We start from the raw sequence: 14976 nt of genomic DNA, 5'->3' as shown, positions 1-14976 counted from the left end.
TTAAAAATAACAGATGGAATAAAAAACTGACTAAAAAACTGTTTTGTCTCCCTGCATTGTCAGTGAGAAGGAAGGAAGAGCTGGAGTGGGGTGGAGAAAGGGTGTTCTAAAGGTTTAGTTTGCATTCTCCTCTTTTAATTTTGTTAATATTTTTTTTCTTTTTGTCATTTAAGTTTTGAGCCTATTTTGCCCTTAAAGTGTTTCCTCCTAATCCTTATCTCACACCATAAGCCTTTTGGGTTTTTTTCTTTCCCCCTCCTCTGCTCAACTATAACAGAGGACAATGAGTGAATGGTTTTTCATGGCCTGGCATCTAGCCAGTGCCAAACCATGACACGTGGATACATAAGTGGTCCCAGCTCTGGCCACTTACAGGATTGTAGGAAATGATAAGAATAGCTTATTCTTTGATTTGTTGTTATTTTCCCTTTCAAGTCAAACATAAGACATCAGACCCCAAAAAACTTAGAGTGACAACTTCCTCTCAGCCCAAGAGCCACAAGATAGACTTTGAATCAGTTAACTTCATTCATCTACAGAAATATGTGCAGAATCTGTCCTTAAGGATCCATACATTTTCCATTTTATGTTCTCCACTGTATTTATAGCATAAAAGACTTATGGAATGCTGGCAGGAAGATGTCTGCCTGGACAAAGTTTGCAATAAGGAAAACAAAAGTAAATTTTCACCTCCACATGTTCTCCAGAAACTGAAAAGAACCAGCCCCTGTATTACCATGTTTGCAGCAGAATTCAAAGTCCATGTTTGCCAGGTCTGCACACTGCTTGGCCAGACATTGCCCCTCTCCACATTAGTTATGAAGCATCAACAAAGAGTGGGTATGTGTTTTTACAGGTATTGCTCCAGAAACAGCAGTTTGTGAGCCCTTTAGTAATTTTTTTTTTAATATTGCACAAATAGTAAGGGCCTTCTGAATGTACTCAATACCCCACACCATACAGACATAACATTTTAACAAGAAAAACTGTAAAGATACTGGCTTTTTGCCACATACTGAATATTGGTACAGTTTATGGTTCCGTTCTTTTTTTTTCCTCATTGCTAATAATTGCCTAGTTATCAGTATTGCAAAGAGCTAATACAGAGTTGAAACTGTGGCATCATTTAAAGCCTTGGATCTTCAAGTTCTGTACACCCATTTGTTGGATTTTGACCCAACAAAAGCTCAATAAATAGAGCAAACATATGAAAAAAAAGCAACAAATTCTTTTATGTTCATAAAATCAGAATTGCACAAAGAGAATGCTAATAAATAGTCTTGATATGGACCAAAATAGTATAACTATTTGTAGTTTTCTTAATTTGAATATAAAACCAACGACCCACTCCCAAAGAAACCCCAAAGGGTTATTCTGAGCAGATGAACCTTCCCTGCTATGACTTTTACTCAAAGTCCATGTGGGTTATCTACCAAGGATAAACATTCGTGGATAAGATTTATGATGTGGAGAAGCCAGCTCAAAATTACTGTGATGTAACTGAGACAATGACAAGCAGTTCTGTTGGGTATTATATAATCCAGTCATGCTGGTCCCCATTTTTGGTATACTTATGACACTGTTTTATAATACTACAAGTGATGGAAGATTTTATTTAAGCAACAGGTAGTCCACACCCTCTTTAAATACATATAAATGTATATATGCATGCATTTATCATTGTCCTGACTGTTCCTGACTTTTCTTGAAATATGCCCCTGTTTCCTTACTATAAGCTTAAGAAAAACTGACAGCATTGACAAATTCAATACAGATAAATGCAGTTTATGCAGCTCTAGTTGCAGCTTGTTAGAGCTTGAAAACTTACCATAGTCCAGCTTGATATTTACCTAGGTGAAATTGCATACATTCAATTTACCAGATAACTAGAAGTGTCCCCTGTTAGTCATGCCTTCATTGTTGAGAAAAGATAATTTTAATTTGTAAAATTAAATTTCTGTTCAGAGGGCTGCAATACGTTGTAATAAGTCATTGAGGGTAATAAATTTGTATTTTCCTACAGGAGGAGAGTCCCTAGAGTAAACACAAGATTTTGTAAGTGATTCACACAAAAACAATGTGAGAGAAACATTTAAATTCGCAAACTGTGAGAATTTGAAAGATAGGCTGCAGTATTTTCATTGTAAATGTGGATTAGATTATGAAATTTATAATCCAGGAAAAATATGAGGATGATGGAAAAATTTAGTCACCTCATCAAGAACCTAAAAGGAACTGTACTGGGTATATAAAATTTTGGCCTTACCTTTAAAAAGGGCCAAAAAAGCTGGATGGATATAATACTTCTCCCAGCAATTCTTCCATTTACAACTCAGGAGCTTCCCTAAACAGACACAGGGCTTTTCTCCCTATTTAGTAATCTTCAGGGGACTTTTATTTCACAAAATCACACTAAACTTTGTAAGTTCAGAAGAATTACCAGAAGAATAATGAACTCTACAGTAACATCATAAGATTCAGGTAATAAAATGCCAGATTGCCCAGCTGAAAAAGCTGTGAGCCTTGTGTTTGTTGTTTGGTTTCCTTATAGTAGAAACAACAAGATACAATTGGAAACAAAACATGAAATATTTCCAAACAGTTATGACTTCACCTACAGTGTTTTTAAGTTTGCAACAAATGAAACCCTTACAATTCTTTATTTCTGAAATAAACCTCACAAAGAAGAGGAAGACTGGTGACAGTTTCATTCTCTGTTGCATTCTAAGGCATCTGGAGATGTCCCTGTTCATTTCAGAGAGGTTTGACTACATGACCTTTAAAAGGCCCTTCCAACCCAAGCCATTCTATAATTCCATGGTTTGTAATGACCTACTGAGAAAAATAATTTCATGATCTCCTATGTCTGCACCCAAACCTACTGCAGCCTAAGCAGGCTGCTTACTGATATCCACAAAGAAGTTCAACCCCATAGGACTGTGGTTCCAGTGAGCCCTGGCATGCTTCTTCAGAAATAAGAACTGAAACACTTGTCACACTTCTGTGCCTGAAAGGATTGCACAAGTGGTGATAGATACTAAATTTTAGAACCTGGGATGAAACTGCCTAAAAAAAAGAGAAAAATTATTTCTCAGTACCAAGTGTATCCTGTCCATCAACTCTCTTTGTATGCATGAAACACCTCCTTTGGAAACCATGGGAAGGGGATGTCTGCCAGCCTCTGCATCTGAGAACACTAAGAGCCATGTGGCCTCTTGATAGTCCAAGACCGGGAGGACAAGCAGCACTGAAGAATAAAGAAGTGGAAGCAACTGTGAAGATGGAAAAGAAGATGAGGAGGAGCCTTGCACCATGACGCACTGTCATACTTTCAATGGCTCACCTAACTGCAAGTTGAAGATTGAGGTGGACTCAAACATGACATTGTAACTTCACTAATGAAGTGACTGTTCCCATGCTTAACCTCTCATCCCTGTGTAGTGCCTATTTATTACGAATTAATAGCTTGATGCTGTCTACTACAACCTATTTTACAAGGCAGAGAGGCAGAGAGGAAGCAACAGAAAACCTCCTGTACAATTTCAGGCAGTGACTGCTCATGTTGCATAGTGAAAAATTATTGGAAAATGCCTTCCTGTTAAAAGGGGCTTTTGTCTTTAAAGTGAGGAAAAGCAATGGGAAAGCACTTAGAACATCTACAAACTGAATTAACAATAACTCACTTAAACAAAGGCATCAAAACAGAAGTCCTTCCTTCCGCCACTTCCTTCCTTCCTTCCTTCCTTCCTTCCTTCCTTCCTTCCTTCCTTCCTTCCTTCCGCCACTTCCTTCCGCCACTTCCTTCCGCCACTTCCTTCCTTCCTTCCTTCCTTCCTTCCTTCCTTCCTTCCTTCCTTCCTTCCTTCCGCCACTTCCTTCCTTCCGCCACTTCCTTCCTTCCGCCACTTCCTTCCGCCACTTCCTTCCGCCACTTCCTTCCTTCCGCCACTTCCTTCCGCCACCTCCTTCCTTCCTTCCTTCCTTCCTTCCTTCCTTCCTTCCTTCCTTCCTTCCTTCCTTCCTTCCTTCCTTCCTTCCTTCCTTCCTTCCTTCCTTCCTTCCTTCCTTCCTTCCTTCCTTCCTTCCTTCCTTCCTTCCTTCCTTCCGCCACTTCCTTCCTTCCTTCCTTCCGCCCTTCCTTCCTCCTTCCTTCCTTCCTTCCTTCCTTCCCTTCCTTCCTTCCTTCCGCCACTTCCTTCCTTCCTTCCTTCCTTCCGCCACTTCCTTCCTTCCTTCCGCCACTTCCTTCCGCACTTCCTTCCGCCACTTCCTTCCGCCACTTCCTTCCGCCACTCCTTCCTTCCTCCTTCCGCCACTTCCTTCCGCACTTCCTTCCGCCACTTCCTTCCCTTCCACTTCCTTCCTTCCTTCCTTCCTTCCTTCCTTCCTTCCTTCCTTCCTTCCTTCCTTCCTTCCTTCCTCCTTCCTTCCTTCCTTCCTTCCTTCCTTCCTTCCTTCCTTCCTTCCTTCCTTCCTTCCTTCCTTCCTTCCTTCCTTCCTTCCTTCCTTCCTTCCTTCCTTCCCTTCCTTCCTTCCTTCCTTCCTTCTTCCTTCCCTCCTTCCGCCACTTCCGCCACTTCCGCCACTTCCTTCCGCCACTTCCTTCCGCCACTTCCTTCCGCCACTTCCTTCCTTCCGCCACTTCCTTCCTTCCGCCACTTCCTTCCTTCCTTCCTTCCTTCCTTCCTTCCTTCCCTCCTTCCTTCCTTCCTTCCTTCCTTCCTTCCTTCCCCTTCCTTCCTTCCTTCCTTCCTTCCTTCCTTCCTTCCTTCCTTCCTTCCTTCCTTCCTTCCTTCCTTCCTTCCTTCCTTCCGCAACTTCCTTCCGCAACTTCCTTCCGCAACTTCCTTCCGCAACTTCCTTCCGCAACTTCCTTCCGCCACTTCCTTCCGCAACTTCCTTCCTTCCGCCACTTCCTTCCGCCACTTCCTTCCGCCACTTCCTTCCGCCACTTCCTTCCGCCACTTCCTTCCTTCCGCCACTTCCTTCCGCCACTTCCTTCCGCCACTTCCTTCCGCCACTTCCTTCCGCCACTTCCTTCCGCCACTTCCTTCCTTCCGCCACTTCCTTCCTTCCTCCCCTTCCTTCCTTCCTTCCTTCCTTCCTTCCTCCTTCCTTCCTTCCTTCCTTCCTCCTTCCTTCCTTCCTTCCTTCCTTCCTTCCTTCCTTCCTTCCTTCCTTCCTTCCGCCACTTCCTTCCTTCCGCCACTTCCTTCCTTCCTTCCTTCCTTCCTTCCTTCCTTCCTTCCTTCCTTCCTTCCTTCGCCACTTCCTTCCGCCACTTCCTTCCTTCTCTTCCTTCCGCCACTTCCTTCCTTCCTTCCTTCCGCCACTTCCTTCCTTCCTTCCGCCACTTCCTTCCTTCCTTCCTTCCGCCACTTCCTTCCGCCACTTCCTTCCGCCACTCCTTCCCTTTCCGCCACTTCCTTCCCACTTCCTTCCTTCCTTCCTTCCCTTCCTTCCTTCCTTCCTTCCTTCCTTCCTTCCTTCCTTCCTTCCTTCCTTCCTTCCTTCCTTCCTTCCTTCCTTCCTTCCTTCCTTCCTTCCTCCTTCCTTCCCCACTTCCTTCCGCCACTTCCTTCCCCACTTCTTCCTTCCATTCCTTCCGCCACTTCCTTCCTTCCTTCCGCCACTTCCTTCCTTCCTTCCTCCACTTCCTTCCTTCCTTCCTTCCTTCCTTCCTTCCTTCCTTCCTTCCTTCCTTCCTTCCTTCCTTCCTTCCTTCCTTCCTTCCTCCTTCCTTCCTTCCTTCCTTCCTTCCTTCCTTCCTTCCTTCCTTCCTTCCTTCCTTCCTTCCTTCCTTCCTTCCTTCCTTCCTTCCTTCCTTCCGCACTTCCTTCCTTCCTTCCTTCCGCCACTTCCTTCCTTCCTTCCGCCACTTCCTTCCTTCCTTCCGCCACTTCCTTCGCCCTTCCTTCCGCCACTTCCTTCCGCCACTTCCTTCCGCACTTCCTTCCTTCCTTCCGCCACTTCCTTCCGCATTCCTTCCTTCCCCATTCCTTCCTTCCTCCTTCTTCCTCCTTCCGCCTTCCTTCCTTCCTTCCTTCCTTCCTTCCCTTTCTCCTTCCTTCCTTCCTTCCTTCCTTCCTTCCTTCCTTCTCTTCCTTCCTTCCTTCCTTCCTTCCTTCCTTCCTTCCTTCCTTCCTTCCTTCCTTCCTTCCTTCCTTCCTTCCTTCCTTCCTTCCTTCCTTCCTTCCTTCCGCCACTTCCTTCCTTCCTTCCTTCCTTCTTCCTTCCTTCCTTCCTTCCTTCCTTCCTTCCTTCCTTCCTCCCCTTCCGCCACTTCCGCCACTTCCGCCACTTCCTTCCGCCACTTCCTTCCGCCACTTCCTTCCGCCACTTCCTTCCGCCACTTCCTTCCTTCCTTCCGCCACTTCCTTCCTTCCTTCCGCCCCTTCCTTCCTTCCTCCCTCCCTTCCTCCCTTCCTCCCTTCCTTCCTCCCTTCCTTCCGCCCCTTCCTTCCTCCCTTCCTTCCTCCCTTCCTTCCTCCCTTCCTTCCGCCACTTCCGTCCGCCACTTCCTTCCTTCCGCCACTTCCTTCCTTCCGCCACTTCCTTCCTTCCTCCCTCTTTCTGCCACTTCCTTCCAACACTTCCTTTGTTCCCTGATATTGGACAGAACAACAATCCTGAGCAATGAAAAATGTTAAACTAAATATAAATTAAGAAAACTGAAAATTATTAAATAAAATTAATGCTTTGATGATACTGCAGAATATGTCTTTGCAGAAAATATCTACATTATTATGAAAAATAGAAATAGAAAATAAAGCATGACCTGTGCATTGAAAATGTATTGAAATGTCTGTATTCTCACGACTGTGTTGGTCCATATTATTTTCCCATTTTCTTTATTCTTTTTAATAAATAGGAAATTCAATAAAAGAGGCAATTGAATAATACAGCTTTAATTGTATTCTGAGTTTACATATAAATATTTACTCTTGTAAATAGTGTCCTCTCCTTAGGCTGGCTGTTAAACTGCAACTGATAATGCAACCTTAATAGCTTTTAACAGATTTTAGCTAAACATGAAGATCTACTGCAAAACCTGAAAAGTCTTTATAAACTTTTTTTTTTTCCCAGAAGACTGGGGAGAGTGTGTTGCTTCACAGAATTTCAACAATTTGTGGGAGACCTAAATTAGTAAAATATTTACAGGCTATTGCTTAAGAAGTCACCAGTTAAACTTCCCAATGTAAATATAAAAATGCCACAACAACATTTTTTTAAAATAAGCTTGAAAAACAGTGTTCCAAATCCTGCTGGCTTGGTTTTCAATTTTTTTTGACAGCTGCATTAAAAAAAAAAAAAAGGGGGGGGTTTGGTAACAGGATTTTGTGGCCAAAATAATAAAACAAAACAAAAAAACCAAATCAGGTTCCTGTCATAAAGTTCAAAGAAGGAAATACACCGCCAAGAAAATGCAATCAATGAATCATAACAAAACCACTGAATCCTGACTGGGAATGTTAAACGTGCAGAATTTAACACTACCAGATACTGAAGACAAGAAAATTAGTAGATGCCTGTCCATGAAATTGAACTGGAAAAAAATATTCATTGATAGTCTGTTGGAATAGGAAGTAAAAAATGTGCCAAAATATTTTGTTCATTTGTATTTTTTGATCTGCCAATCCTTGCAGCAAGGAAAATTTTGAAATTAAAGTACACTTTCTTAAAGAAAAGCAAATGTTCCATTAAGTATAACAAATACATCTCAGCTTCAAAATCATAAAAGACTAGTCTCTCTAACCTTTTCACTAAATCTCAGAGTTTTGGCAAACTTTCACATACAACTTTAAGACACCTAGTGTTATAATAAAAGGGGGAAAATAAGGCCTTTTATCATAGCTTATGCCATTACTGTTATGCAGGGAACGTGGCACATCCCAGAAAATTAGCAAATCAACAGAACAAAGAAAAATATGATCCTACTTATTTCCACATAAAATTATTGAAATGCACAGTTGCAAAATATTAAATGAGTGCTAAAATTACAACTGTGCAGTCACAGCCCATGGATGTGAGCTTGCTTCTGCAGACTTCTTTGAAGGAAATAAGCTAATTTAAACATGTGAAGCATAGTGCAAGCAATCTAAATTACACGAGTGAAGAGGATACATTTATGTTATTACCTTATTCAGATCTTACTTCTTTATTTCAGAATCTAATTATGCTTGTGCATTTTGTCCTAATAGAATTTGTAAAAAATCTTGAAGGCAAAGATTTGTTTTTCTCCTAATCACAAAAATGAAAAGCTCCTGGAGCATTACAAAGACTAAAATATTACACACAGTGTGCATGCTGAATATCGTGAATGCATATATCTCTTAGTTGGTGTAGGCAAACTATTTAGCATGTTTTGTTGTGACTAGGAATTGCAAACTGTAACACATTAAATGTATTTGGAGACTGGAACTAGATGATCTTCAAAGTTCCTTCCAACCCCAACGATTCTACGATTTCATATGAAAGAAATTTATATGAAGGAAGATGAAAGTAGGAGTTAAAGTTTTGCAACTAAACATCCAAGGCATTATTCATGAATTTCTATTTTGACAACATGAAGTTTTAATCTTTACCCTAATTCTGGCACTTTTACAATTATGGTATCTGATTCAGGTAAGTTGTACTGCATATTTATGAGCAGGGTATGCCAGTGAAAATTATGTAAGTTCAAGATTCATTCAATAAATTAAGCTTATCTATTTACAGTTATCAGGGAGGGAACAATCAAGTTGTTCTGTTACATTTTTAAATCTTTTTGTGAAATTAGGAAAGGTTAGCAAACAGAAAACAAAACAATTTATATTGGATTGCTGTCCTGTTACTATTCATTTTCTGTATTTGCATATTAGGACCTGTCACTAGTGGGTTTTCACAGGGCTCCATCCTCAGCCCTGTTTTCTTTAACATCTTCATAAATGACTTAGACACAGGATTGGAAGGAACACTAAGCAAGGTCACAGAAAATACAAATGTGGGAGGATCTGTTGACTCTTGAAGGCAGGGAGGCCATGCAGAGAGACCTCAGCCAGCCACAGGAGTGGGCACAGGAATGTGGGCACAACAAGTTCAGTAAAGGAAAGTGCCAGATTCTGCATTGGGGTGGGGCAACCCTGGATGGATGGACAGACAGATTAGGGAATGAGATGCTGGCAAGCATGCCATGGAAAGGGACTTGAGTTCTTGGTCAAATACAAGCTGAATATTAGTCACCAGTGCCCTGGCAGCCAGGAGGGCCAATGGTGTCCTGTGATGCAAACTTAAATATTAGTTAGCCCAAAGGTGTTTATCCAATGAATGCTCTGACTTGGCTCCTGTCAAGGCTAACTTTTGAGAAGGTAGTTTCTATATATAGGAGGACAGTCAGCCAACAGAACATGTTTGCTGAAAGGCTGGCAAACAGAATCTGTACAAAGTGAGGACTCTTTTTAAGCAAACTCAATGCCTACTTCTGAATGACTACAGAGATAGTATTCCTTGAAAATCATCTTTCCCAGTTTTTTCAGCCTTTCACACTTTTCTTTCCAATATTCAATTTTGAGAAGGAAAAGCTGACTGCCCTAAGAGATAACTAATTCTTGACTCTCCCACTGCCCTTTCTTGAGCCCTCTACTGTCAAGGAAAATTCTCTGAGCTAAGTAAACTATATCCATCACCATGAAAACCAACATGAATAGTAACAGAAATTCTGGAACAGTAAAAAAGGGCATGAGAGGGAAAACTCACATATTTTCTGCTGCAGACAGGGTAATGGGAAGTGTGCATATTGCTCAAATTAAGATTTGGCTAGCCTATTTACTTGTGTTTATTATACACTAAAGCCTTGATTAAATCATATTCTTTTACAGTGATAACCTAGTCACAGTAAAGAGTATAAACACCTAGGAAGATCACAGACCACTGCCAAAGGAATTGGCACCAATTACTAAAAGTGATTTTTCCTGGGCTAGCTGTCTATACCATAGTTGGGCTATGGTATTTTCTTGAAACTACCAGAATAGGGTACAAGAGGTATGAATTTACTTAAGTGTACCTAAGAAGAATACATGCATGACAGAAAAGGAGGTACAATTAAAAAAGGGCATTGTACAAATAAAAATAATAGACCCTCCAATTATACCCTATAGTTTTCCAAGAAAATATTTATCTGTCTAGAAACAGATCATCTTTGCAGCTACTAAATGTTTTCTTTTAAACATGTACAGTGAAACCCAGCATTGTCATTCTGCTCTCAGGAAAGAAAAAATACACAGGAGTCTCCTTTAGTGTGGGTAGTAACAAACTCTGCTCGTAGGACAGAAAAAAGTAGTAAACCACCATGCTACTACCTAAGTTCAGTAAGATGTTTTACAGAATTTACAGAATTTATTCCAATAGCTGTAGAAGAACAACATGATGGCTGTCTATAATGGAGTGGATGAATTAGTAGAAGAGGGAAGAGCAACTGATGTCTTCTGTCCTGAATTCTCTAAGGCATAGATAAACTGCTGCTTGGAGGCTCCACCTTTCCTCTGGTTTTGGATGAAACAGAGAGATGACATATTCATATTTTATGGCATATTCATTGTCAAAAGAAAACAGAAAAAATACTGTATGTCTGTGCAACTTAAGGAGGCAACATCACAAAAAGGCTTTCCTAACACACAGTGTCTCGTAAGTCAGAACTCGGTGCAGGTATAATCCAAGACCTCTTCTATGTTTCAAAAGTAAAATATCATCATGAAACCGACTGCAGACAAATTTACTGATGTGAAAAATGTTTCCCAAAGCAGCCATTTATGTGGCTACAATAACAGGAGCAGGAGCAGCTCCCAGGAATTTTGTAAGAAAATGGAGTCAGCTGAGCGAATGTCAAGATTCAAGATTTATAAGGGAAACTAGGCCTTACCACGGCAAACTGCCTTTCCCTCAAGCACAATATACCCAGAAGACATTAAAAACTGTGTAAATACACTACCAACACCTTTAATTTCAGAAGACAAATATTCAGTCAAAAAAGACAGAGATCCAATCAACAGTTCGTACTGTGTTATGTAGTTATAGGTAATGTTGCAAACAGAAGAAATCACCATATTTTCTCTCTAGAAGCCTAAATCATAAAAGCAGCTACATGGAGTCCCCTTATACAATTAAGCCACCATAAATTGCAGGACACAACTTGTTTTTCTCTCTAAAACAGCCCATCTCCAACCGGCTCTCACTGTCACCATATGCAGTATTTCATTTGTGGTTACAAAAGCTCTTTGGTAGCAAAACAGCAGTTTGACTTGCAGGTGCACAATTACAATTTCATTATAAATAAATTAACTGAAAGACTGACAAGAGGAGCCACCTCTGTGCATTTATATCAGAGAGAACTTAAAGAATGTAACTAAGGTCTTGGATATCATCAGACCTTATCTGAATTCATACAGATCTTAGTCACACTAACATTGCATCATCAAAAATGACATAAATATTTGCAGAAATGTTCAGATTGTACATACTTAATATTTATGATAATTTGCTCAAGAAAGGAATATATCTCTGTACCCCAAATATCAAAAGATTATTTGCATTAGGTTTTAAAGCTCATTTTCTTTTAACTAAATACTGTGAAGAGAATAGAAATATTCTAAGCTTCCCACAGAGTGTCCTATTATTATTACATATTGGTCTAAACTGCCTCAACTTTATTTTGGGAACACTGTAGTTGAAATTGTTCTGATAGAGGAGGCCGACTGAAACTTCCTGTTTTGCACAAGACAGATTTTTCCTTTCAAGCATGTTTTAGTTGCAAGTAGCATAGGAAATATCAAAACAGAGGCATTAACTCCAAATAGTCCAGGGCACAGAGCATGTGTGCTTGGCTTCACAGCCACAACATATAAAGCAAAACACAATGACCAAAGCTGTGCCCATCACCTGGAGTTGAGCAGGAGGTACAGCCTGCATCCATAGGTGATCATGGTCTGCAAGTGGGCAATCATTGCACCTGAGCAGCCCCAGCCCACCCTGGGGTAGGTTGTTCAATACCTCGAGCCAAAATCTAGCATGGGAACACAGTGATCCAAGCAGGGCAGTGCTTTATTTCTGGTCTTCTATTTAAGTAGACTAAACTTAGTCACAATGCCGGTGATACTAATTTCTTGTTCTAGGTTTTACATATTTTTAACTCCCTCAGACAGTTAAGCATCTGCATACATAGCTTTGATCATCAAAGTACTTTCACAGACATCAAAGGGACATTAGCAGGCGTAATCTTAAAGTAAGTGCGTAGGAATCTACTGAACCATGGTTTCAGGTGGGGTTCTCTGAGCTGGAAAGAACAGTCCCTACCATTCAAAAGTACAACTTGTTTGCCGACAAATCATACCTGCTGCATTTGTTCTTCCTCTGAAAATATCATCATATGCCTTCCATTGAGGAGTCACCTGATAGGCGTGGATGAACACCACAAAAACCACCACCAGGCACATTAATGGCACCAGAGCAGCAGTGAAGAGAGCAGCATAGGCATTTGGAATGAAACACCTGATGGAAAAAAATGGAAAAAAAATGCTGTTGATAAGCATAAGAGACACCTTGAAAGACTACAAGTAGAATATTTTTGAAAAAGGATGTGCTTTACAAACCACGAATTCTTTAAAATGCTGTTGATAAGCATAAGAGACACCTTGAAAGACCACAAGTAGAATATTTTTGAAAAAGGATGTGCTTTACAAACCACAAATTCTTTAACTCTGTTCCCAGAGTAAACTTGATAAGTTCCTTTCTATCCTGTTGGGTCTTATCATTATAACTTAAGTATAGCTTTTGCTCTTCCAGTATGCATGTTATATTTAGCTTAACCAAGTTTGAAAAAAAATAAACTTGAAATGAAAAATATTGTATTTTAACAAACTACATGCTTCTATATTTATTTAAAGTGATCATTCTTAGTCACCAATTTCTAAAAGGACATCATGAAATTTTCTATACCTAGCTCCTGAAAGCACAAATTAGGTTTTGAAAAATATATTTTTAAAATAAATTAACAAGTCCTAAAGACAACATAACTATTCCTTCTAAAGTCATTTGCTCACAGAAACCAAACGCTCACTCCCTTCCCCTTACTTTTCCCCCAGTTGTTCAGTCTCTCCTTGTCATTTTCATTTATTTGCTATAATTATTTTTAAAGATGTGTCAAGAATATTAATTCTCCCTGAAAGAGTCAAATAATGCATATATAATGATGACTTGAATAAAAAGGAGATGATAGTTAAAGAGAGCTCTAGGAGTGTGAGAGATCAGGGTTTTCTGTGCTCTCCCTGGAGACCAGTATGGGCTTTATAGCCACTGACCCACTCTACAGATGACGCACAACAGAGCAGCCCAAGGGACGGCGCAGGAGTCGGTATGTCTACAGACTATGTGACCACTGCCATCCCTATTAACAGGGTGTAACTTACAGCCCTTCTGTTTCTTAGATCAGCTCATCTAAGTAAGCTTACCATTGATGCTGAGAGAGGCCTAGGTACATGTTTCACTGACATACCCGGTTGGATAAACCTTCTGGATTTGCTTGGGTATACTTTCATATACTGCCATAAAGTCAAGATTGCATCCTGCGTTGTATCTTTCAGAACAGCAGTCATGCATACTCAGTGAATTCCAAAAACAATTTCCAGTACAATCTAGATACCTCTCACAGCTCTCTGCAGAATGTAGAGGCTCAGTCAGACACCAAGCTTAGATATCATCTGATAACTGAATAAGTACGCATCAGGCAAAGTAAGAACTCTGCATTGTAATTCAAAGTGTTTGTTTCTTCCCTCATAGAAGAGATACTTCAATTCCTTTGCTCATCTTAGTGGCCTTCACTGGACCTTGTACAGTCTCTGTCCACGTCCCTTTTGTACTGAGAAGACCAGAACTGAACCTACACTCCAGGAGTGACTTCATGAGTGCTAAGCAGAGGGCCAGGAACATCCCCCTTGACCTGCTCTCAACATGGTTGATATGGAACACAACAACCCATCCATTTAATCTTTCTAATTTTTATTATTTCTTAGGTATGAAAGTTATTTTTTTTCCCAAATGTCTTCTTGAGTTGGCACAATTAGCACTAAGAAATGAAATCATATCACTACAACCTATGCTGCATTTAATAATTATACTGAAGGCAAGAATCTTAGCACAAGAATAATCCTCTATAAAAGCATATTTAAGTTCTCAAATCTGTATTTTTTTCAACTTGATGAATTTTTGTATTTCAAAGATAATATACACTCCAAAAGTCTACCAGAGTTTTTGAAACTTTATTGTGAACACTACTTTATATTCAGTTTAAAAAAGCTGTATAAAATTGAAAACCTACAAAGATGGATCACTTTTACAAATAACCTTTGGTACTTGCTCTAAAAAATATACTGGAAAGTTATGTAAAGAAATACACAAAGCCATATTAATCTTCAAAGCTTAATTTGAATTTTTTTCTTGAAGCAATGGTGTGCAGGTCAATGACAACAACATCATCCTGTAAGATTTATTCATATATAGTTATGTGATGACATATGTTGACAGATATATTTTATTAGAGATATCATATGGGATAACATTAAAGGGACCAGCTTCAATTATTTATTGTACTTAATACTGGGGACACAGATATTATTCCATTACTGTAACACATCTGTCTCATGGAATACTGTGTACTGTATATTCCTAGCACTGGATAGAAATGTTAGAAAAATATCCCAAAATATCAGCTAAGCTGATGTTTCAGAACACAACTACTCTACTTTAAAAGGCCCTGCAAGACTGATGTAGAAGCTTAAAAAAAATACATAATTATAAACCTTACTTGTCTGAAGAGCATTATTTCCTGCAGTAATTTCCTTTCCTAGCTTTCCAGCAAATTCCTTTTTTCTTTTTTTTTTTTTTTTTTTAGGCACTAGATTTCTTTAAGTATTTAATTTTCTTTGTTCTGAATTTGAGTGATAGCAA

At 39.9% G+C, this 14976-nt stretch overlaps 1 protein-coding gene across 1 annotated transcript in view; it reads right to left on the bottom strand.

The window, feature by feature from the left end:
- Positions 1-14976, bottom strand: part of ADGRV1 (adhesion G protein-coupled receptor V1) — a 269354-nt gene that overhangs the window by 34141 nt on the left and 220237 nt on the right. Inside the window, exon 86 of the mRNA XM_064735976.1 lies at positions 12365-12522. Coding sequence (XP_064592046.1) covers positions 12365-12522 — 158 coding nt within the window. The remainder of the gene's footprint in view (positions 1-12364; positions 12523-14976) is intronic.

This window comes from Zonotrichia leucophrys, chromosome Z, assembly GCF_028769735.1.
Source record: "Zonotrichia leucophrys gambelii isolate GWCS_2022_RI chromosome Z, RI_Zleu_2.0, whole genome shotgun sequence".
NCBI classification, from domain to species: Eukaryota; Metazoa; Chordata; class Aves; order Passeriformes; family Passerellidae; genus Zonotrichia; species Zonotrichia leucophrys.
Note: the sequence above shows the minus strand (reverse complement) of the source record. Positions and strands in the feature narration are given on the sequence as shown.